Genomic DNA, 23800 nt, shown 5'->3' with positions numbered 1-23800 from the left:
GTAAAATAAGGAATTAGACACAGTGTTTATAAGTGGCCATACTCATAACTACTTCACCAAACAGCATGGGCATTTCTCATGCTGCCGCTGTCCCGGGGGCTGCCCTGGCCATTACATACAGCTTTACCCCTAGCAGTGCAAGAGGCACTGGAGGTTTATCTAGCTCTGCCCTTTAAAGGGGAGGGGGGTTGGTGATGAGAGGTCTAAGTGGGGTGAAAGGGGCCTCCCCAGAATTACACAGCTGTGGTCATTTTTTAAGTGTTTTTTTTTTTTGTTGTTATAATAATCTCTAAATCTTCTCTATATATATGTATAATATTATATACAGCGCGTACAAAAGATAAGTGTACATTGTCCTCTTCACAGTCTGGTCTGGGCTTCAGGGATGTAAATCTCTATGCTGTCAGCACTCTCTGTGGCAGAGTTGTGTCGGTAAGAGGCAGCCCGCTTAGCTGCCAATAGCCTTTTTCTGGCCTCTTGCCTCTGGCGATCAACAGAATCCAAGGAGCGATCCTTAACAGGATGTATTTTCTGGCGGAGAGGCTTCTTTGGTATCGGAGGGGGCAACTTCTTCTCCTCCTTTGAAACAAAGTAGAAAAACCAGTCTTTGCTACTGAACACATGTATGCAATGCACATACAATATGGCAGACATACAGCACATTCAATGAAATAACAGAAACAGGCATAAATCATTAAAAATATTGCAAGTAAGCCTTTAATTTTAAAATTTCCTAAAATAACTCTAAACAGCCCCCCAATAACATACCTTTCTCCCCGCATGCAGATTTATTTTGTTTCTCTATTACAAGCAGCTGAACTGCAGCTTTTTTACTTATGAAGACCTCAAAGAGGGTGCCTACTGAGCATGCTCACTGCCTCTGCTGCAATTAAAATCAACCAGACATGCGCAGTAGGCAGCTCTTTGAGGTCTTCATAAGCAGAGAGAGGAGTGCTCAGAAAGCAAAGGGGATGGAGCTTCAGGCTAGACAAGGATATTAGTAGTTATTGTAGTTGAACTGGCTGTAATAGAGAAACAAATAAATCTGGATGCAGGGAGAAAGGTATATTCGGGGGGGGGGGGAGGCGGTACAGACTAAGTTTAAAAAAAAGTTTACTTATTCTTTAAAAAACACTCTTGTATGTTTTAAAAGAAAAGTGTGGTTATTTTAAAGAGCAGGAGATGAAACTTGGTTTTACTTTCCCCTCCTTCCTTAAAATGTACCTCCTCTTTTCCCTGTGTTCAATTAAATATATTTATTCAATCTAGATCTTTTTTTCCCTCACGATACCTGAACACATGGCTCAGATAACTTCTTTTATACTGCCTTGCCATAATTATAATATGTCTTTTGCGTCAGTACGGTTTGCAAAAATCTTATTGCAAGAAGGGGAGTACAAAGATTAGGCATAGACATGGTCCCATGATAAGCAATAATAATAAACTACTTATTTAAACTTATCATATGCTGATCTTTTTAAATTTATATGGAATATCCATTGCTGCAGTTAAAGGCAATCAGCCAGTAATAGGAGATGTCAGGTTTGCAACTGTTTTGTTTTTGCTGAGGTGTTGTAGTTTGCAACTCCTAGAAAGACCCACATCTTCCAAAGAACCATGCAATTTCATTTTAAAATACAATTTCTTTTCTTCAGTCAAGTGCTTAGTATTCTAGGAAACATCACTTGGTCATTTTAAACATATTATATTTTTCCTTTAGTATCAGGAAAATCTCTCACTTTTATATAGCATGTATGTAGAAGTAATAGATGTTTATGCAAAAGGAAATATAGATTTAACCAAAGGCAGGATTCTCTAATACAGGGGTCGGGAACCTTTTTGGCTGAGAGCCATAAACACCACATATTTTAAAATGCAATTCCGTGAGAGCCATACAATGGCCGACGGGAGCTAGGCCGAAGCCGGGGCCTCAATTTGTGGCTGCCGGTGGAGGTCGATGCGGCTACAGGCCCGTTTGGCCATGGATGCTGCGGGGCAAGGTAGGGTGGGTGTCATCTTTAGCTGTTCAATATGGCTTGCTAGTGGTTAACTACAGGGCTACCTAGCACAGTGCACAGCTGGCTTCTCTTTGTAGCCCCAACAGAGACATATTGGCCACATTTTATTTTCAATTCAAGCGTGAACTGTCACAGGTTTCTGCTTCAATGTCCCTCTCAGTTCCCTGGGCCCTGGTTTAAGTGCAACCCGGTAAGGAAGATACAAGATGTGTTCTAAGGCTTAGAATACGTCTTCTATCCGCTGAGCTCAGGCCACGCCCCCCGTTATTTTTTTTATTAAATATTTGGCAGCGGGAAAAGGAAACAATTGCATTACATAACTGAACCTTTTTCCTAAGTGGTGAAATTTAGATCTTACCTTGCATTCTAACAGTTTCCAACCATTTTCCTTTAGCTGTTGCAGTTCGGCAAATTTGATACCCACATCTTCAAAGGAAAGCTGGAGAAGATCCCAAAATCCAGCTAGGTCCTGAGAGGTGGGCAATGGAAAAGAGGTGGGGTCCTAAAAATAGTAATAAGACATTGAGATGGTACAGAACAAGCATAAAATAGGAAGCAGCATATAACTATTGACATTTATTTTAACAAAATGTATTTTATATCGGTCAGAGGTTAGAATATTGTTTTTTTAAACCCAACAAAATAATGCTACCGTATACTCATGGGTAGCCTAAAAAGGGCTTGTGTGTAAATGTGTATGAAATTTCTAAAGCAAGGCTTGAAGAATTCTGATGTTTAGGCAGAAGCAGTTATCAAATCTACATCCTAAGTTGCACATGAATGCAAATGTAGCAGAAACAATGCCCTCTTCCAATGGCCCCGCAATGTTCTGTGCAACAGGTCCATGATCTCCCATGTGCCTGCATCTCTCAATAATGGTTCCCTCTTCAGAGCTCTATCGATTCTACTACCATGTCTCAGTAATAGGCAGATAGGGGATGTTTTTTCCCATAAAAACAATCAGCGCAGAGGCCACCCCTTCCATTTGAAGCAGCATAGGTGATTTTTTTACAGTGAGGGCAGTGAGGTTGGGGAATGCCCTTCCTAGTGATGTTGGGATGGCAGATTCTGTTATTGCCTTTAAGAGGGGCTGGATGAGTTCTTGAACAAGCATAGTATCCAAGGCTATTGTGATACTAATATCTACAGTTAGTATTAATGTTGGTATATATGGTTTATTTAACTGAGTGTATAGATAGGTCAGAATAGGTTTATGTATGTGAGTGTATAGATAGGTCAGAATAGGTTTATGTGTGCTGGGTTTCCTTGAAAGGGTTGAACTTGATGGCCATTTTTCAACCCTATGAAACTATGTAATACCTCCCACTTCTTCCCAGAAGGCATCCAAATGCTCTCACAATCTCCAAGCCAATCTCCAAGTAATGACAAATAAAAATATTTCTACATCTTTGCATACAATTATCCCCTAACAGGACCCCCTTTTTCTGCACCTCTACAATGTGCCATGTCCATCTAAAAGAATGTATGGTCCCAAAACTAATACTGACAAAACAGTTCTGTATGTGGGCTGTGGGAGCTGCCAATTTGAAAGTTTCTGATCAGAGAAATTATGGGAATTTAAGTTGTTTTTAAAAAAAAAAAAAAAAAAAAGAATAGTAAGTTGCTACCACTATGTGCAGCTAAATACAGATCTTCAAATCATGAAAAGTGTGAGGGAAGCAAGACAAGAATACACACAGAATATTAAGGTTATAGTACAGGTATGGGATCCCTTATCCGGAAACCCAATATCCAGAAAGCTCCGAATTACGGAAAGCCTGTCTCCCATAGACTCCATTATAAGCAAATAATTCAGATTTTAAAAATTGATTTCCTTTTTCTCTGTAAAAATAAAGCAGTGCTTTGTATTTGATCCAAACATATATATAATTAATCCTTACTGGATGCAAAATAATCTTATTGAGTTTAATTAATGTTTTATTGATTTTTTAATAGACTTAAGGTATGAAGATCCAAATTACGGAAAGACCCCTTATCCGGAATACCCTTGGTCCCGGGCATTCTGGATAATGGGTCCTATACCTGTATTTGTTTATAGCAAAATTAAAGCATATTATATTAATTACATAATGTGATTATACTACGTTAAGGCCTAACTAATTCCTATAAGAGTAATGATCCATACATTCAAATTTGTCCACAGAAGCTTCCTGTTTTCTGATCTTCTTAGATAATCTTTTGAGTGTCGGTGCCACTGAATATGCTCAGTATGCGCTTGGCTGCTGTTGATCTTAGGAGGGCTTAGATTAGGGGTTACAGGAAATCAAAAAAAAAGTGAAGAGGTATTGTGGGTATTTTCAGAGACACAGATGTTCAAAGCCAAAGGTGATGGTACACAGTAAGATTTGTCACCTGCGAAATGACTTGCCAAACAGTAAGATAGTCGCAAGTAAAACATACTACTAGTTTAATTGCAGAAAAATGTGGAAAGGCAATTTAAGCCAGACTGCCATTTTTATGCTATGTTTTACTTGCAGCAATCTTAATGGTATAGGTATGGGACCTATGCTCCAGAATGTTTGGGACCATGGGTTTCATTGGAGGGGTCTTTCCTTAATTTGGATTACCATAACTTAAGTCTACTAAAAAATAATTTGAACTTTTTTTCAAAGAAAATAGAAATTATTTAAAAAATTGAGGTATTTGATTAAAATGGTGTCTATAGGCCTTACTGTAATTCAGAGCTTTCTGGATAGCGGGTTTCTGGATAACAGATCCCATACCTGTACCAAGGCAAGTAATTTTAGGGAGATTTGTTGCCAGTGGTAGCTCAGATTTAACTATGGGCGACAAATCTTACCATGTGCCATCATCCTAAAAGGTGATGTGGTAGCCTTGGGCCCATATATAACACAAGAAAACTAGGTATAACATTTGTAACTTTATCAGTTTTAGTTTAACACTGTTTATTTGTTAACATTGGGCAAACATGTTTAGTAGCCCAAAGAAATAATCAATTTTGCTTAGCGCAGGTAAACTAATGATAGCATAAGTTAACAAGATTTTGTATGCAAAGCTTTGTATATAACTTTCTTCAAAGGTATTCAAGGTTTTTTGGGACTCCTGTGATTGCACAGCACAGATTCTGTGAAATACACAATTCATTTAAAAAAAAAAAGTTAAATAAGGTTTCCAGGAAAAAAGGTTCAGTGCATTGCTCTTATGCTCTTATGTATGGCAAGGTTTTTGTTTTGTACCATAATATCTTAGGTATAATAATGTTGCAGTCTGTTCATTGATGATTAAAGCCATGGGGTCATATAAGGCTAATAAAAATTAAAGTACATTAGTAGAGAGTAATATATATATTCTATAGAGCCTGTGAGTAGGCTGGGGCCATAAAAATTAATTGAAGGGCTGCATCTATCCAGTGCGCTTCCAGTTAGACAACCTGGGCAAAACACGAGACCTCATTTACTATTTGTCTTGCCAAAAACATGCTCATTTTTATGTTTGCAAATCACCGTGCAGCTTGTGAACTATAATGAAGCAGCACATTGCTCTGAGCACTGCAGTTGAGGGGCTGTGATGGCTCTCAGGTTGCTTATGTGGAAAACAGTCAAAGAATCAACTGCTAAATATTAATATATAATATAAGTTTACTAATGGAAACCCTCCTTCCCTGGGCTTTGTGATACACAGTATGAATGCATTGGAAGTATCTTCAGCACATCTGCTTGGGATCTTTTTGCCTTGACATGATTCTAAACACAGTAAGCATGTAAGTACCTGAATCGAAGTATGTTATTTTATTTAATATGTGGCTCTGATTATAACTGTGCTTGGTACACTATACTAGTTTCATTAAATTAATGTACTTTCCTACAGATTTAGAAAAATGACAGGGGCCTAGAATTAGAATTCTAGTACAATCAGCAAAACAATATTGCATAGTGACAAGAACAAGCGAGAAACAGTTCAATAATGTGTATTTTTAATGGCCCAAATCTTAGCACTTCATGAACAACACAAGGAGCAAAAGGCACATTGGAACCACATGCATGAACAAATAGGTGCAAGCAATTTTTGTAAGGTGTTTTCAGTTGGTCATCCCATTTTAGATCCCGGTGTATGCTGATAAATAGTAAATGAGCCCCTATAAATTGGACCACAAGCTATTGCCAGGCCTGTCAAATGCCAGTCATGGCCTGCTGTTGATGTCAACCTGATGTAATATATGAAGTTACAGAACATTCAGGGAACACTGCAAGAAAAAACTCAAGGGAATCCCAGCTACTTACCATATTCTGTTGGCAGAGTCGGAAAAACTGCTGTACTTTCTGAGACATGAGGAGTTGGGAGCTTCCCACCGCACTACGGATCTTCTCCAGGACTATTAAGAATAGAGGATTGCAGAAATATGTTAGATTAATAAAAGTCTTAAATATCTATTTTGAGAATTTTATTTATTGCAATTTAGTAAACAGAACCCAACATTATTTCAAGATGGAAGTCTAAAAGAGAATTTCAGTATAGTTTGCAAGAAAAATTCAGCTGTAATACATACATAAATTAATATGTTATTTAAGTTCATGGAGTGAGGTCCCTTCTGGCAAGAGACCTTTTTTAGTTTAGAAATGCTTGACTTCAGCTATCTGTGTAAATTCCTTTATAGTCTCTTACAATGCAATTAGCAGTGAGTGCGTCATTTAAACCAGTTCTGAGCCAAGCTAGCAAGCTGCTCTGGGACTGACCCCCTTCCTCGTAAAAGTATGTTCATGACAGTGTGGGGGAAAGTGGTATTGATGTGTGGCCAGGAGATGTGACTCCCAGGACTCAAGGGCCCGGACCAGGGGTAGGCAGACAGAAAATGCTTGTGGCTCTTCTGCCTACCACTAGTTCAGGCCCTGTTTAAAACTCTATTACCCAAATAATACATGCTAAAGTTTGCATTTAAACTGGAAAACTTCAATGTGCAGGGCTGTGTTGGAATCTATGTTGCCATAGATTATGTATATTTCATGATTAAACGTAATCTTATTAAACGTAGCTTATTGGCCTATGTTTACTGTAAGCCCCTATTATGATCCAGTTACTGACTTTGGGCCAGATAATTGGATTAGCCTGGCCCAGCATGTGAGTGGTCAAACTGGACTTAGATCTGCTAGTCAAATATTTTGCCATCAGTATTTACATAATTGCAAAAACAGTCAATCTTTAAAAAGCCTGTGGCCTTTAAGATTCCAAACTCATTTCTAAAAAAGGACAATGGAAGCCTGAAAAGTTGTACTTATTTGTAGTCTTGAAGACATGATGAATTCAAGTTTTTTTTAATATATATTTTTTGGTTATGGTGCTGTACATACTTTTTGAAACTATAAAAACTTGTATCCTTACAGATCCTCTTAAAAGTGCAGCTTAAATTGGCCCTATCCTTAAACTGTATCTCTATAATTAACTTATGGTACAATGTCCCGCTGTGAATGATTCTCTTTTTCTTTCCAATTAAAGTAATAATCAAAGGCCGGCACTAGATGGAGCAAACAGTGCCTCAATTCTGTGTAGCACTGCTTTAAAATGCTTTCACCTCAGCAACAAATCAAAGCAAATCCAACCATTTGTTGGGAATCATATGCGAATTAAATAAAAAGCAACTTGCAACTTGCTTCTATCAACTAAGACTTGGGAAATGTAGTAAAAGTTTTTAACAGAAAACATATGTGCAAAGTGAAACATTATTGCTTTGTCTTAAATATTTTACCTTTGCACAAATTTAATCTAGTTTTTGCGAACCTGGATTGCATTTAGTGGTCCCATGCGGCAGTGGAAAAAAAGACTGTAATTATAACATGTTATAGTTTGTGTCATTATGATAGGCTTCATCAAGAATAATGACCCACTCTACTCATTTTTTGTAAACTTACAATATTTCATGTTACTGTTTAGAATGAAGAGGAAGTATCCATATTATTGACATGGGGTTGGTTCACACCTCTGGGTCAGAGCTTAATGGCATGTTATAAAATGTATGTGTAACAATGAGCTTAAGAACGGAAGTATTCCCTGATAAATAAATACAATGTATTATTTATTGTTATTAGGGGCACATGCCTTCATATATTTTTTGCATGTTCCCCTGATGAAGACCCTGAGATTTGGGGTTAAAACACTTTGGGGTTTTTGTAATGTGCATAAATAAAAATGTGATTTTTTTTTTGTATTTTCCTTAAATGCCCTGTTTACTTATATTACTGTGTATATACACTGGAGGATTTCTCATACAGAGAGCACCCACCTTTGCCATTGTATAAAGGTGCGCCATTCTAAAACCCTTGCCTTATCGCGAGAGAACCGAGCCACAGTAACATTATTAAACTGCAAGTAATCATTTGGGGCTAGTGTGATTATATTCTCTATATAGGCCAACTCTCTGTGGCCACTTCCAAGATATCTGTAGCCAGTGAACTACTGCAATATGGCAAAAAAAAACAGAATCTAGCAATTTGTAACTGCTGTTACCAAAAATGGTTAATTAATGTTTAAGAAGGAGATGTGCATAGAGAAGCTCAAGTCATTAGGTCTTTACATCATTACACTCTGTCTCCACCAACAACAAAAGCATAATCTGCACTTGTTTGTTGTAATGGCATTGGATGGCACTTACTTTCTTCTGGAAGATCATACTCTTCTGCCTCTCTCTCCATTTGCTGGCACCAACTTTCCATCCTTTCCACCTCTGCTTGCAACATCTTAATAAACCACTCCCCATCACGATGGCAAGGAGATGCTCTCCCGGAATCCGGAAGGCTGTGAGTACCCCTGTTCATCCAGGACTCTTGCCGGGCCTCCTCTGGTGTATCATACTGCATTTGGTAGTCCTCTCTGTATGCCCACTGGCCCTGGGTGTGCACTGTCTTGTACACTGAGTACTGCTGGCTCGTGTCCGAAGGCTCTGAGGAGTGTCGCTGAAAGGAGCGCCCAAACTGAAGTCCCTTGTCTTCTGTGGGAACTGTGAGCCCTGGAAACCCTTCCAACTCAAGGTCAGCTTGAACTCCAGCAGTCACACTGTTAGAGCGTTTGAATCTTGCCTTCCTTTAGGGTTAAAACAACAGTGAGTAAACAGTGTTGGAGGGGTTTAGGACTTATAGAGGGGAATTATATGGGGAGGTAGGTGAAAATAGAGGGAGTATTTGTGTGAGGATAGATAGATATTTAAAGATGGAGGTGTTATAGAGATAGTAGTTATAAGGAATTGCTATATACAGAGATTGGGAGAATTAATACAGAGAGGTGATTTTATTCAAGCCCCAGAACTCCAAGGTGGCTTGTAATACCCTTATATTTTACAGCAATAAAATATATTTCTTATAATTATAGATCTTATAATTATATCTTATAATAGAAGTAGTATAAGCAATAACTGTGCTGTGGAATGCATTAATGATTTATAAATACCTGTTCATAATAGTAAGCAGTTAGGAATTATTACATTAAAAGGCAACCCACAACCCGCACAAGGCATGATGAAAATTAGAAGCAATATACATTTTACATTTTTTATTTTAATGCAATTAAGAGCAGCATTTGGATACTCCTTTCTGTTCTTTGGTTCTGACTTTTGAAACAATGCAGCAGTAGTTCGTTCCCCATCTGGTCTGTTAAACAGTTGCCAAGCTTTTAAAATCAGTTTTGCTAATAGATATATGCAGACTTATTTTCTTTCATAAATGCTATAATACTATATAAATGAGCAGCCATCTGAAAGGGTTTATCATGGCTACTAAAATAGACAATGCTGATCATTTAGTGATAATTGCCTCTACGTGTGTTCTAGCAGAGGCAATTCTCAGTACTGTCTATGGCAAGGTAGTTTCTGGCGTTTAGTAGCCGTGACCAGTAGCTGCTACTAAGTAGCTCTGTGTGTCTTCACCCTTAGGCCCTAACAGCTGCCATATACAGTATGGAGTGTGTAATGTCATCTGCTGCTCCCTCTGATAATGTGCTGTGTGCTGTTATCTGCTCCTCCCTTATCATGGCTGCTGAAGTCTGGAGGGAAAGGGATTTGAAAAGTGAGAGGATTCCTGCAAAGAAGCAAAATTTCAGGAAGAAGCTTCACACAGGAGACTGCACAGAACTCTGGAGAAAGACAGGAGGAGCACATAACAGCACACAGCACATTATCAGAGGCAGGACCAGGCCCGATCTCTAATGGCGCTCCCCTGGCCACCATTGTCACTCCCCTGACACGTTGAAAGTATGCGCACTTAAGGAGGATGTAGGGAGGGTGGCAGGAGCCCCTGCGGGGGGTTAGGGGGCGTGGAGGGTGTGGAGGATGCGGGGGGCACTTTGGGGGATGCGGGGCCCCTGCAGAAGCGGCCCAGTGGGCCATGCACCCCCCCAGTCCGATCCTGCATCACACACTTCATATATGGCAATGCTAGAGTGTACTGACCAATCAATTGGGGGATGTGTTTAGCCTAGGAAGAGATCTTGGCTAGTTTGTTATTCGCCTGGAAGGTAGATCTGCCTGGATGGTGACTTTCATTTCCTATTTTACTCTTATATAATAGCTTATATAATTGATGGCAATTTTATAAATTGTAAAGAAAGATGACATGTATAGAGAGGTTGAAATAGTTTCCTGACTTCACTTATGCAGTTCATAGAGCCAGTACTGATGAGGCAGCTGCAACTTGCTAAGGTGTTCAATAAAGTGAAGTGACAAACTAAATTACAGGGCATGAAATAGAAAGATATACTGTATAGGCAAATGGGTAATATGAAAAGTATAATAAAAAACATACATTGCAAGTACTAGTTTTATGGATTAAATACTTACCTCGGCTACACTGCAGAACAGTGCAGACACCCAGGACCAGACTGCTAGCACCATAGATTCTATGTTTTTTCAAGTTTGTTCTATGGGCAGTGGCTGGAGGTATAATGCTTAAAGGAAAGGGGTTGCTCCGCTGGTATAAAGGGGGGCATGTACTATTCACAATTTTTTTCATGATTCATATTTTTGTGGAAAAATACAATTTTGTCCACAGCAGGCACTGAGCATGTGTCTTCATATGGAAGCCAGCATGTCTATTGTCAGCAGCCGCATAGCAACCAGCTGAACAGCTATCTAAGAGCTGCAAGAAGTTGCAAAGCAGCCTGGGAGCCACCCAAAGGAAAAGTAAGCTAGAAAGCCTGACAGAGGAAGCCAGGAGGAGTAGAAAGAAAGTTCCAGTATTGAGGAAGCTGCATGTGGGCTCAGAGAGCTGAAAGACCTGACAAGAAGTTGTCCTTTGGAACAGGCTGGCAGATTCTGCACCTGGAGAGGAGTCCTGACTGGAGGAACAACCACCTGCAGGGGGATCCCATCTGAGTATCTAAATGAGTTAGTAAGTAGCACTGCATGTCTGCATGTGCTGGACTCACCTGAAGGTTCAGTGTAAAGCGTCAAAAGAGATTTGAGAGTGAGTATCTATATTTAAAATGACATTTTACTAAAGGAGAGCTCAAAGATTTATACAGACTGTGGGGGTCATTTATAAAATTTGCACAGTGAATATATTTGCCCTACCTATGTTTATATTTATAAAGCAGGACACGACTGGTGCATTTAATGTGCAAACATAATTGTGAAATTTTTATTCACAGTTCAAATGTCATTTTTTTTTTAAATTTGGCATATTTGCAAATTGCGAATATTTATGCTCACACTCTGTGTAACTGTGGAGTTATGCCAGAAAAAAAATGTGCTAAAATGATTTTGCAAATTTATATTCACAAATAGTAAGCTCATTTGCAAATTTTTTGTGCAATTTGCATTTTACTGTGATTCGTGAAAAAAGGAAAGACGGGCACAGCAGTGCAAAATGAAAGCGTTTAGGGAAAGACATGCACAAACAACTATTTGCAAAAAAAAATGTGCACTGCTTGAGATTCATAAATGACCCCCTGTGTGTTTTGGGACTGACCACAGTTAGTTAGTGAGTTTGTGCTGGCAAAGTTAGTTAGTGAGGCCCTAATTGTCACTTGGATAGGAGTGTTACTTGTATTATTTTCCCCTTTTATTTCAGATTATTTCATTTATCAAGTATTTATGTGTACATTATTATTGTTCCTAGTGGGGCCACTTGTAGGTGCACTCCCAGATCCCACTAGATGGAGGCACTGTGCTAACAAGTATCAGGTACCCAGTCTCTCCCAATACCACTGTGGAGTGATTCAGGTTTGTCCCATGCCATCAGGTAAGTGCCACATGTTAAGTGTAACACTATCACAAGTGCCAGAAGCAGCGTGGATAGGGTTATAGAAACAATGGAACAAATTCTGAAACAGAAATGGCAAACTCTGGTTCTGTGGATACTACATGGCCAATTATTCCTATATAGTCCTGAAGGTTGTCTACTCTGCAATACAGGAAAATATCTGCTTGCTATTTGAAAGATATCTTTATACATTTCACTAGGTGGCAGCATCCGCCATGCTATTTTCTTTTTCAGACAGAAAATATATGCAGTTACATAAATATTCAGTTACATTTCATATTACAATATTTTCTTTTTATCTATGCATGGTGTATGCTCATATTACAATATTTTCTTTTTATCTATGCATGGTGTATGCTTATATGTTTTATTGGCAGAATATGGCAGAGTAAAGGTTTTCAGCATATACTGTCTATGGTATATAAGCCTAGGATAGCTCATGACTAACGTGCTATGTGTATGTTTTGTGTGCATTGTTAACCAATGGTGCAAGACTGAGATACTATCACATATTCACTTATTATATCAGATACTGCATGTATATGTTGGTAGCATAGATGAACAATTAAATTAACAATTATCCATTTGTATATGTATAAGAGAGTTTGGCTTTTGAATGAAGTACTGCACTATCCTTGTTACCTTACTAACAATATTTAGTGTGATTCTGTCTGTTCATATGAGGGAAGCACTCAGGGCAGCTGTGTCTTTTTGTGATTTTAAGCCTTAGCCATGGCTCAGATAAAACTGGAATAGCCTTTTCTATGGAGGAGAAATGTTTTGCCTATTGCCTGGCACTGTTTCTACTCACTCAATGGGCAGTTTTCGTTAACTTACTGCAGATACATGACAACCCTAATTTGTTTTTACCCAGCATCCTCTCTGGCTGGTCTGTTGCTATGGTAATACATACCAGAGGTCTGCTGTAGGAATAGCAATAGGGTATCAAAGAGACCTGATTAGGAAAATATCCCATGGAGACAGTCTGGATACAATGAACTCAGCAGCCTGTCATCCTCTTTACTTATACCCGTCTGTCACGAATCACGAATGATGTACACGGTTTAATATTTCTGTTCTTTTATATTCGCTTCCAGCTACTGACAGTGTAATTTCATTTATCCTTATTAATTCTAGATAAGCCACTAATAAAATATATAAATATTATGCATCTCTATTGTGCTGAGTGTCACCATATCTCATTGCTATGTGGTATGTTACTGATCTGAATAGAATTTGCTTTCTTTTCTTATTTGGATATAGGTCTATATGCATATCTGTGCCTTGTTTAATCTCTCTCGGCAGGCTTTTGTAATGCACTGCTTCCTGCCACATACCCTCTTTGTTGCATGATTAAATTGTACTTCATTTAAGCCCACAGTCACATTATTAATTTGCATTATGTCATTATTCCACGCTAAGTAACTTATTTCACTATCATGATTACATGCATTTATACTTTGTTTAAATCATTGCCTAATTTGTGATTGCATTGTGTGCTTTGATTTTAATTACACTGAGTTGTGAATTTGCATATGGCTTTGCACATAATGGTATATTAGTATTTTATTTAAAGGTCAAAATATAACAGTAGTGATTTTCAAATGAAGTGTAGTGTTTATTTGTACTTTGACTTAAAAGAAGCACATCCTATCATTGTGGGGGCAGAAATGTTATGGGCCTGGTGGGACCGTAACAGATGTGCTACAGTTGTGATACCCGGCTTGAAATAAGGAAAGAGAGAAAGGAAGAAAGTGAAAAGAGCTCAGGTGGGTGAAATAGGGAACACAAGAAAAGGTAGAGAAAGAGACAAAAGAGTGGAGAAAGGGTAGGGGTGGATAGGCAGGCAAAGCATGGGTATGGATGAGCTGGAAAACTGTACGGAAAGGAGAAATCAGAAAGAGGAAAGGATAGATGAGGAAAGCATAAGTATGGGATAGCTTGGGAAGAGTATGAGAGGGAGAGATTGGAAAGCATAGGGAAGGATAGGTGGGAAAAGCTATGTTAGAGTTGAGAAAGAGAGGTGAAGTGTATGGGAGGTATAGATTGGACAGAGTTGGGGTGGATAGGTGGGGAAAGTATGGATATGGGAGAGCTGGGAAAGAGAACAAAAGTATTGGGGAGGAAGAGATTCACAGGAGTAGAGGTGGATAGATGGGGAAAGCTTGGCTATGGGAGAGCGAGGAAGTGTATGGGAAGGAGAGATTGTAATAGGTAGGGTGGATAGTTGGAAAAACCATGGGGGTGGAGAAAGTAAGAAAAGGAAAGAGCCCCCTGTATAGTGAAAGCAGATCTCCCCCATCCCCTCGCAGCTGTGGGTTCGGCTTCCACTATAGTTATGCCCCTGATTTGGATCACTTAATCTCTTAAACACTCTCGTAACCATTCTGAAGCTCAGTCTACCTGAATTTTTAACATTATAAATTCCAAATAACAGAAAAACATGCACCTTCTGTCATCTTCTACTTGGACTCCAATAGAGTGAAACTCTCTCCGACTTTTTCCTTCTGTGTCGGAATCTGAGATATTCTCAACCTGCATTAAATAAAAGCCAACTGGTTAATGAGCCTTAAAAGAAAACTATACATTTAAAACAAATACTCAAAATATAGCCCCTTTTTGTCATTCAGTTGGGCTTATGTAGAAAAGGTACATGTACACTATCTAAACTTTCAAAAATAAATATAAATGTATTTTTTATACAGACATACCTAATTGCACAGATTGAAAAGTAACCATGTTACTGTGAGGAACCATTTCCCAGCATCCCCTAGAGTCACAGAGTGACAGTATAGTCCTCCTGTGCCAAAGGGACAAATGCTAAAACAAGATCCTCCACTAAAACTCCTGCCTGTTCTTCTTACACTTGACTCCCTTTTTGAGTTCTTATGATAATCACAAGCTTCAAACACAGCTTTGAATGTGAATACATCTGCCCTGCTAAATTTAATTAAAATTAAATAAAAATGTAAAATTGCACTGTAATTTTAATATCCTCTCTAAGGAATTTTTATTGTCCCAAGTAAACTCAGTAGGTCTATAGACTTCTTTTCATGGCATTTAAATATAATCCAGCCCTCAAACCTGAAAAATTATCATCCTATGACATGTTACAACAAGAAGAGAACTCTTGTAGGTATGATTCTCATTAAAGAATCCTGTCTATACATAAGCTTGTAATGCCTCATTTTAGGGGCTAGACGTGGTTTACATCCTCCTTAATAAATTCTAAAACATCAGAATATAGTACAAATGTATTTATATGAATCTTACTCATTAGTAGTATAAGACTTTTAATTTTATGAACCGGCTAGATAAAAGTCTTTTGTTTTTCTAGGGGTATACCAAACTCTAGATTTGGCAAAAATCCCATCAATTTTGTAGCTGTATCATTCAAGGAGCAGTATACCCCCTTGTTTAACATAAGTTCAATCATGAAAAATCATGAAAACAGGGAAAGTATAGGCACTCCATGTTTGGTCCTTGCAAGGTAGATAATTATATTACCAGTGCGCCACTTCCTCCCTAAGACCTTTGTGACTGTATTGTTAGCCAGCATGCATTATGCACTGTGAATGTTATCTATCTCAAAAGGGCCGAAATTAAGTAGCTTGAGTTGCTACTCCATTCATTCTACAACCCATACTATTTAATTTATCTACTCTGCACTTAAACATTGTGTGAGTATTAAAAGATCTGATATTCATGAAAAAGAGTTACCTGCACTCCAATGGAAGGGCGCCATTTCCTCTGCCTGAGAGCTCCTTTCAGTTCTTCCTGCAATGGCAGGGCTTTGCTGATCACAGTGGGAGGTTTGGGTGAAGCTCTGTGCTGGGCAGTTGCCAGATCCAAAGACAGCCCCCTGGACTTGGTTCCATCCAAGCTCTCACTGGAGTTGCAGTGACCCTTAGTATCTTTGGACCAAGGCAATCGTGTAGGCTCATTGTGCAGAAAAGTTTCATGGGTAGATTCTGTGCTACTTTGGGCTGTCACTGAGATGAGGGGCTTGGAGAGGAGCCTGGGTGGAATGGGTGGTGGAGCTTTGCGGTAACTGAAGGCTGTGGTGAAAAAAATAATCACAGCATTTAGAAGATATTACCATATATTAAGGTCTTTCAATCTTGTGCACATGGAGTGTTAGAGATATGAATTTCTATGAAATGAAACGGAGAATACAGGATATTAATCATCTGGGAACTGTGTGGGATGATTTATAAATATCACCTTAATACTGGTGGGTTCAGACGAACCACGGTTAAGCTGCTATATATTAGGCAGCAACATAAGGTTTGAATCCTTGGGAAGCAGGAAAGAAAAACACATTTGGCTATTTACATTGAGAGTTAAAATGTACGCACAAAGATTTACCTGCACTTTCAAAGGGCTTTCAAGACTTAAAGTAAAAAGGTAAAAATGGTTTACAATATACTCTCTAGGTGATGGTGACTTATTTTTACATAAAACTGCCACCAAAAATGTCATATGTGAGTTCCAGCCATAGGTGTTCAGGTTAGCAAATCATGTCCAAAAACTAATGGTTCTTGGGATACAGGCAATGTGTCACAGACGGCTGGATTTAGTTGGGATGTAATTGGTATAACTTCTTTAATTATGTAAACATTAAATGTCAATATAATTTAATTCATCTAAGATGCAAGCAGTTCATACAGAAGTGACCCTTTCTGGGTATATTTTGCCCTCATGATTTGGTGAAGCCTGGTAACACATTCAGACATTTCATTACATAAAAAAAAAACTAGAAAGAGGGACTGAAATATTAAGTTAAAGTTATGAAAGAATATCCTAAAAATTGAAAATGTTTCAAAACACATTTTAATGGGCTGTGGTAAGCAAGGTCCCATTAGTTGTTGTTCAAGTGCAACTCCAAAAGCACATACCTTGCATTATATAGCAATAGCCGCTTAACTTGAGGTGATACTATGGGCAGAGTTATCAAAATGTGAGTTTACAACTTAATACTACAAATCCCATAAAACGGAATAGATTGTGGGTGAGTTTTATGTAAACTAACATTTTGATTACATGCCCAGAGAAGAGGTAAATATATGGTAGGTTGTCAGGCAGTTTTGGGGACTTTGTAGAAATTACCAACTGCAGATCTGCTTAACGAAAAACAAAATCATTAAAAAAATCATAAAAAACTAATTGACTGAATCGTCATACATCATACTAAAAGTTTACAATAGAGGTGAACTACCCCTTTGAAATAGTGATTAATGTGATTTACATTAATGTCATACACATGGCTGTGAAAATGAAAAGTAAGTATGGGATGAGCAAATCTATCCTGTTTCATTTTGCTGGAAAATTTGCAAAACTCCTGAAATTGACAATTTTTACACACACACTTTTTTGGGCATTTGGGGGAATTTGCCATTGGTGAAATGCAGAATTTCACAGTGAATCTATGCCTGCTAAAAAAATTTGCTTATCACTATAAGTAAGCAGATGTTCCTGTCAAATTTGATTTTTACCTTTTTTAGTTGATAATTTATCACAATATCTATACATATAACTATAATATTTGAATAGTCTGCTTTCCTCATCTTTCCCTTTGGGAGCCTAATTGCCTTTCATCTGATCATTTAGCAATGACATCTATTGCAAGCAGGGGTAAAAGCATACAAAACTCTGGTGCTGGACTTAATTTAATAGCTAGAACATTGGCTGTATTCTTTCCAGTAGACATATGCATATTTTGGTGTTATGCTGTGGTCCCCAAATTGGGTGGTTTAGACAGCAATAAACCCCTCCTCCGGGAACAGTCCTGCATCTTATTTAGTAAGCAAATGTAACATATATACTCAACTAGGTTATTGCTCCTACAGCTCTCCCCTCTACTGCAGATGCTAGTTCTTGATTGGGAAGGTAAATCTAGATTCAGGACAAAGCAGATTTACCAGAATTCCATTTCCTGAAACACTTCCTTTCTTTGACCTGAACTGACGTAGGAAAGTTTACCAGAAACTTCAGCATTTAAAAATGACCTTAGGCCTCTGAAAAACAAGTGATTTTTCAAATGATTCAATATCAATGTACAATGCAGCTGTTCAGTTTCACACATACAGCAGCACTATTAAACTATACTAATTATGCATCTCTGATTTTTCTCACCTTCTGTGGATGCCAGGTGCTTTCCTTAGATCTAACTGAAGCGCTTAAGTTTAATACAAATAACCAGGCACTGACCACTTGAAAGCTTTAGTTCCATTATTACAATGAAGGTGACACTTAAAGGAACAGTAACACCAAAAAATTAAAGAGCTTTAAAGTAAATAAAATTTAATATACTGTTGCCCTGCACTGGTAAAATTTGTGTGTTTGCTACACTAACTCTACTATAGTTTATATAAATAAGCTGCTGTGTAGCCCTGGGGGCAGCCATTCGAGCTGCAAAAAAGGAGAAAAGGCACAGGTTACATAGTAGATAACGGATAAGCTCTGTAGAATACAATAGTGTTTTATCTGTTATCTGCTAAGTGCCTGTGCCTTTTCTCCTTTGAATGGCTGCCTCCATGGCTACACAGCTGCATTCTTTATATAAACCATAGTAGTGTTTCTGAGGCAAACACACCTGTTGTACCAGTGCAGGGCAGCAGTACATTATATTGTAATTTCTTTTATACACTTGAATTTTTTGGTGTTACTGTTCCTTTAAGTTAAGGTAGGCGCTTATATCTAAAGCATTAGTGCATTTTTTTTTAGTAAATTACAACAGTAATAAAACAGGGGTGAGCATAGAGAGGAAGCATTTTATAACAATGGTATTCACATAGAACATATATTCTTATACTTTATTTCCAGTTTGTGGTTCCCCTTTATTGACTTCTCAAACCATGGAAGCAGAGTTTAAAATACCCCAGTTAAGCAGTTCACCCATGCAGAGGAAGTTGTCCGCCTTTTCACTTCAGTGAAGCCATAAATGTAGCACTGCCATCTCATCTGTCTCAACTTTGCATGAAAAGATTGATATAGAAGTCCAATGCATTTGGAGAGAGCTTTGGGACTTTTCTGAAGAATGACTGCCCTTGAATGACATTTGTCTAATAATGGGTAAGCCTAGGGCACAGCAACTCAGACCCAGAGGCAAGAAAACAATCAAGGTCAATAAAGGAAACAAGAACAATATTACAAGCACAGCAATGACTGAGCCACTGCACAACACAGCTAATAAATATGCATGACAGTATAAATATATACAAAACTGACAAATGAAACCTACTTTATCAGCTTGGAACAGTATGTCCTTTCAACCTAGATGTTCTTTAAATAAATTGCAGAGAACAACAATTAATGCCCTTTGGACTTATGAAATTATGAGCCCAACTGTATATGTGTTATCTGGAGGAACAATAAGAATAATGACTGCAGTATACCAGCCCGTCTGTGATCTGGCTACACATGGACTTTCTGTGGGATATTCTAGGAAAATCATGCCAGCTGGTGTTGCTGTTATGAAGTCATGTCTTAACCAACATCTTGTGCCAACTGCTGGAAAAAAATGTCTAAAAAGTGATATATCTCTGACCTCTAAGGAACTCTCAAAATAACATTTCATCAAGGCAGATGTACAGCGTTCCCATTTTATGTTGTGTGAGCTGGCCAAAAACTTGCAGGACAAGTGGGAACATGCTGGTAAAAAACTTTTGTGGAGGGCCAAACTGTGTCCATGACCCCATCCTGGTAGGGTGACCAGATCACTTGAAAATTCAGGGTCATGTCTAGAAAATCCAGCTAGAAGGGCTGTACTGATTGCAATTAAATGTAAATGTAATCAGTTAGGCCCTGCAACATGCCGTTATTAAACATGTCTCTGAATTTTCAAGTGATGGTCACCCTACATCCTGGCCTCTTCCTTCCCTCTGCCATTTCATATTTATCTACTTACCCCACCCATTTTAGGGAGTGGGCTAACTTTTTGATGACCAGCACATCACTTTTCCCTTGCAAGCTGCAAATTAGCAGTTGAATAATTCCCAGAAACAAAACTAGAGAATAATAATAAATATAGCTTTCATTGAAATTAACAATTCTTTTGTTAGAAGAAGCCCTTGTATTATATAAGCAATAATGTATCCTTGAGGTAATTACAAATATTATATACTGTATATGATATAATCATAATTAATTAAGACTATATATTGCTAACTAATGAATGTCATTGCCATACAAAGACACAAAACCACAGGTTGATATATATGGATCACAGAATTCAAAGATGCCTTCTTATATCCTTATAATTTCTTAAAATGTAGAATTGGTTAATTTGGAAGTGAACAGGGCATGTTATTAAGAAGAGCCTGCTTGGTGTTCTCAGGCCCTTGACTTGGTATTTCTTATAAATATTATTCCTTATAATTAAAGGAGAAGGAAAGGTAAAAACTAAGTAAGCTTAATCAGAAAGGTCTATGCAAATACAGCCATAAGCGCTCACAGAAAAGCTGCACTGTGGTATCTGCGTACTTTGGTATCTGACTTCCTCTCAGAAAAATCATTCATCCCTGGGGTCTGAGTCTACGCAGCTCTCTTCTCTCTCCCTTCTCCTGCTCCCCCTTCCCATAAGAATTCATAAGAACTCACTCCCCCTCCCATCAGAATGTGTGATCTATGCTACCAACAGCTAGAGCTGCAGCAGGAAGTTACGGAGACAAAGCTAAAATGGCAGGTGCTATCTTAAACAAACAAAGGGCGCTTCTAGGGCTGGTTATTAAGGTATGTTAAAGCTTTCTGCAAAATAAATATAGCATTCTAGCTTGCACTAATGTGGTGAATCTATTGGCAGTAAAATGCCAAAATGACTTTCCTTCTCCTTTAACATTAGTTACATAATGCTATAGAAGAATATTCACATGACCTTCCTGCTGTGACATGAAGACTTGATCATTAGAATATCTACAGTGCATTACCATAGTATTAACATTGCTTCTTTTATTTTACCTAAGGCACAGCGATAAAGCGCAAGTAATTACAGACAAGGGACTAGAGACAATGATCACCAATAGAGTTGTTAATGGTGAATTCATTTGTAAATATATGGCTTAGCCTTAACAAGTAACATAAATATATGCCTTAGTATATAATATATTAGCTATATGTATAAGAAAAAGACAGGTTACAGAGTACCTATCTCAGTTCTACTACTACTCAATATTTCTAATGTCTGTGCTTTACATATAGCAAACATACAGCAAGGCAGAGGTTACCAAAATGTTAAGCTGGGAGAATGAGATTCTGTTTATTACTCTGGAGTTAGAAGGAATATATCAGTGCAATCACCACTTGTTTCAGGCTCTGGGTCAAAAGAAAGCAATAATTGCAGCACTATGACATTTATAGTCTTTTGAAATAGGGTCATATAGCAAGAAAATGATAGATGAAAGAACAAGTCCATGGTATTACAAAGAGGAATGTGTTTTATGTCAAGTTGCATCTCAGCTAAGACTTTAAAGGGGTAATAATGCTTACAAAGAACTTTGGGTTAGAAGAAATTATACATTTCTGTGACAGTTCCTGCAGCTTAAATCACATAAACATATCAGATGTGTTCCATTTCTATTCAAATGTATTTACACATTTGTGCATGGTGTCCTTCATGGCTGCAGTGCATATTATTCACTGAAAATGCAGGTTGGGAAGTGTGGACAGTCTACTGAAGGTAGCTCCAAATAAAGGGTACTGCCATTACACGTGGCAGACTGATGAGACTGATAGCTCAAAAAGAAGTGCTTTTAGGCATCTGGCACAGGAAATGTGGGTTATCTCCCACCTATCTTCAGCTCACTGTCCATCCCCTATCATTGTTTTAATTTTTTATGCCCAAAATGCACTTAGAAGGGCTGATTTAATACTCGGTGCTACATTTCACTAGTGCAGTTACACAAAGCAAATAATAATTAATTTAGTTTTGTCCTGGATACAATGTTACCACATCACAAAATTTGATTTGATAGAGGTAACTGCCCCATAACCCCACAGTGATCAAATGGATTGCTTTTAACACCCAATTCTGCATCCATAAACTGGAAAATGCACGTTTATAAAATCAAAGTTGCCTCTAAAACTTCTTTTACTTAAAACATGATTATCATTTGGGTATCATCCAGACCAGACCGAAGCTAAGCAGTGTCAATGCTTTTTATATTTAATTGTGTCATATATGTTATCTGGCATTTACATATCTAATTTGCTATCGCTGCAGCGAGTTCAAAAATATATTTATATCCACTGGCATATTATCGCTCTCTGTGTCTAACACTCTATGTATTACAAATGCTTGGCCATGAATTCTAAACCACAATGGGATTGTTTATCTGTTTTACGTAGGAGGAGAATGTAGTGTGTTCTGCAGTGCATTGTCTATGAGTACATCCATCAGGGTCCATGTACTGAGTTGGCTTTTTAGAAAACCTTGGTGAGCACAGTTATGTCATCAATATAACTTAAGCCAGACTAGCTCACCTCATCATAACTTTGAGTTATTTTTGATTGGTAACTTTGTCATCAGTTTTTTTGCATCATAATTTTATTACTTTCTTCACTCTTTTTCAGTCAAGACCAATCCAGTTACATTCCTGTATCCCTGCTTCAGATATCAGTCACTGTTTTTTAATGCACTGGCCACTTCCTAGCGAAGACTAAAACAGTGGAGGTGGGGGTGGCTGAAAGACCAACTGAGTTATTTGAGTGAATACTTATTTGCTATATGAATACTCCTGAACTAGCAGTTAAGATAAATTCGTTTAGGATTAATGGCATTGTCTTTTCATAACTTGCTTCCTTTGTCAGAAGGTTGTAATCGACAATGGAATGATATGAAGAATTGGTATCAATTTCTTTCTCTTGGAATACTTTTTAATTTTACTGCTTTTTTATAATTAGGGTTAAAGTTGTTCTTTCTCTTGGAACACTTTTTAATTTTACTGCTTTTTTATAATTAGGGTTAAAGTTTTTAGCAAGCTTTATCAGTTCAGCAGAACTACAACTACTTTTATCTCTGCAATAGCTATGGCAAAAAGTTGCTTAACCCTGGATTATTGTTGTGATCTAATAATTATGTGTATTCATTAAAGGCCACGTTTGGCCTGAAACATTGATGCAATGCCTTAAAAAATGCAATACATTTAATTTTATTGCTGCAGTTGATGAGTGCCAATGGAAAGTGGCAACTAGAGAATCTGCACTATTTTTGACAAAGTGAACAAACGTGACGACTATTGTTGCTAACTATTCATTATGCAGAAACGTTGCCATCTGCAGCAATTTATATTATATTTATTAGTTATTGCTTTCTACTTTAGTTAAGATATTTATGGATTGGGTGAAATTATACTGACTGTTAAATTTTGTTGATAGTCTTAAGAATGATCATGCACCCAGCAAGTTCTTGCTTAGAGATCACTGCACCTGACCACTGGTTTTACACCTCCTCCAAATAAGGAATGGCTCCACCTGAGGGTTAGCAAGAGTTTTACATGTGATCAGCTGCCTTTTGGTCTTACCTGATTCTTAAAGGGGAACTCCAGCTTGCGAACCAACATT

General features: G+C 37.9%; 1 protein-coding gene across 4 annotated transcripts in view; it reads right to left on the bottom strand.

Annotated features, from left to right (window-relative positions):
• Positions 1-261: 261 nt before the first annotated feature.
• dlgap3 (discs, large homolog-associated protein 3) overlaps positions 262-23800 on the bottom strand; it is a 158498-nt gene continuing 134959 nt past the window's right edge. For 3 of the 4 annotated variants that reach the window (XM_031895633.1, XM_012956347.3, XM_012956345.3), the window contains 6 exons: positions 15962-16299; positions 14691-14776; positions 8644-9071; positions 6281-6372; positions 2377-2520; positions 269-579 (listed from right to left, as the gene is read on the bottom strand). In XM_031895633.1, coding sequence (XP_031751493.1) covers positions 361-579; positions 2377-2520; positions 6281-6372; positions 8644-9071; positions 14691-14776; positions 15962-16299 — 1307 coding nt within the window. In that variant the 3' untranslated portion in view covers positions 269-360. 4 annotated transcript variants of the gene reach the window in all.

The sequence above is a fragment of the Xenopus tropicalis genome, chromosome 2 (genome assembly GCF_000004195.4).
Source record: "Xenopus tropicalis strain Nigerian chromosome 2, UCB_Xtro_10.0, whole genome shotgun sequence".
Taxonomy (NCBI): Eukaryota; Metazoa; Chordata; class Amphibia; order Anura; family Pipidae; genus Xenopus; species Xenopus tropicalis.
The sequence above is the reverse complement of the archived record's forward strand: the minus strand, read 5'-3'. Positions and strand labels throughout refer to the sequence as shown.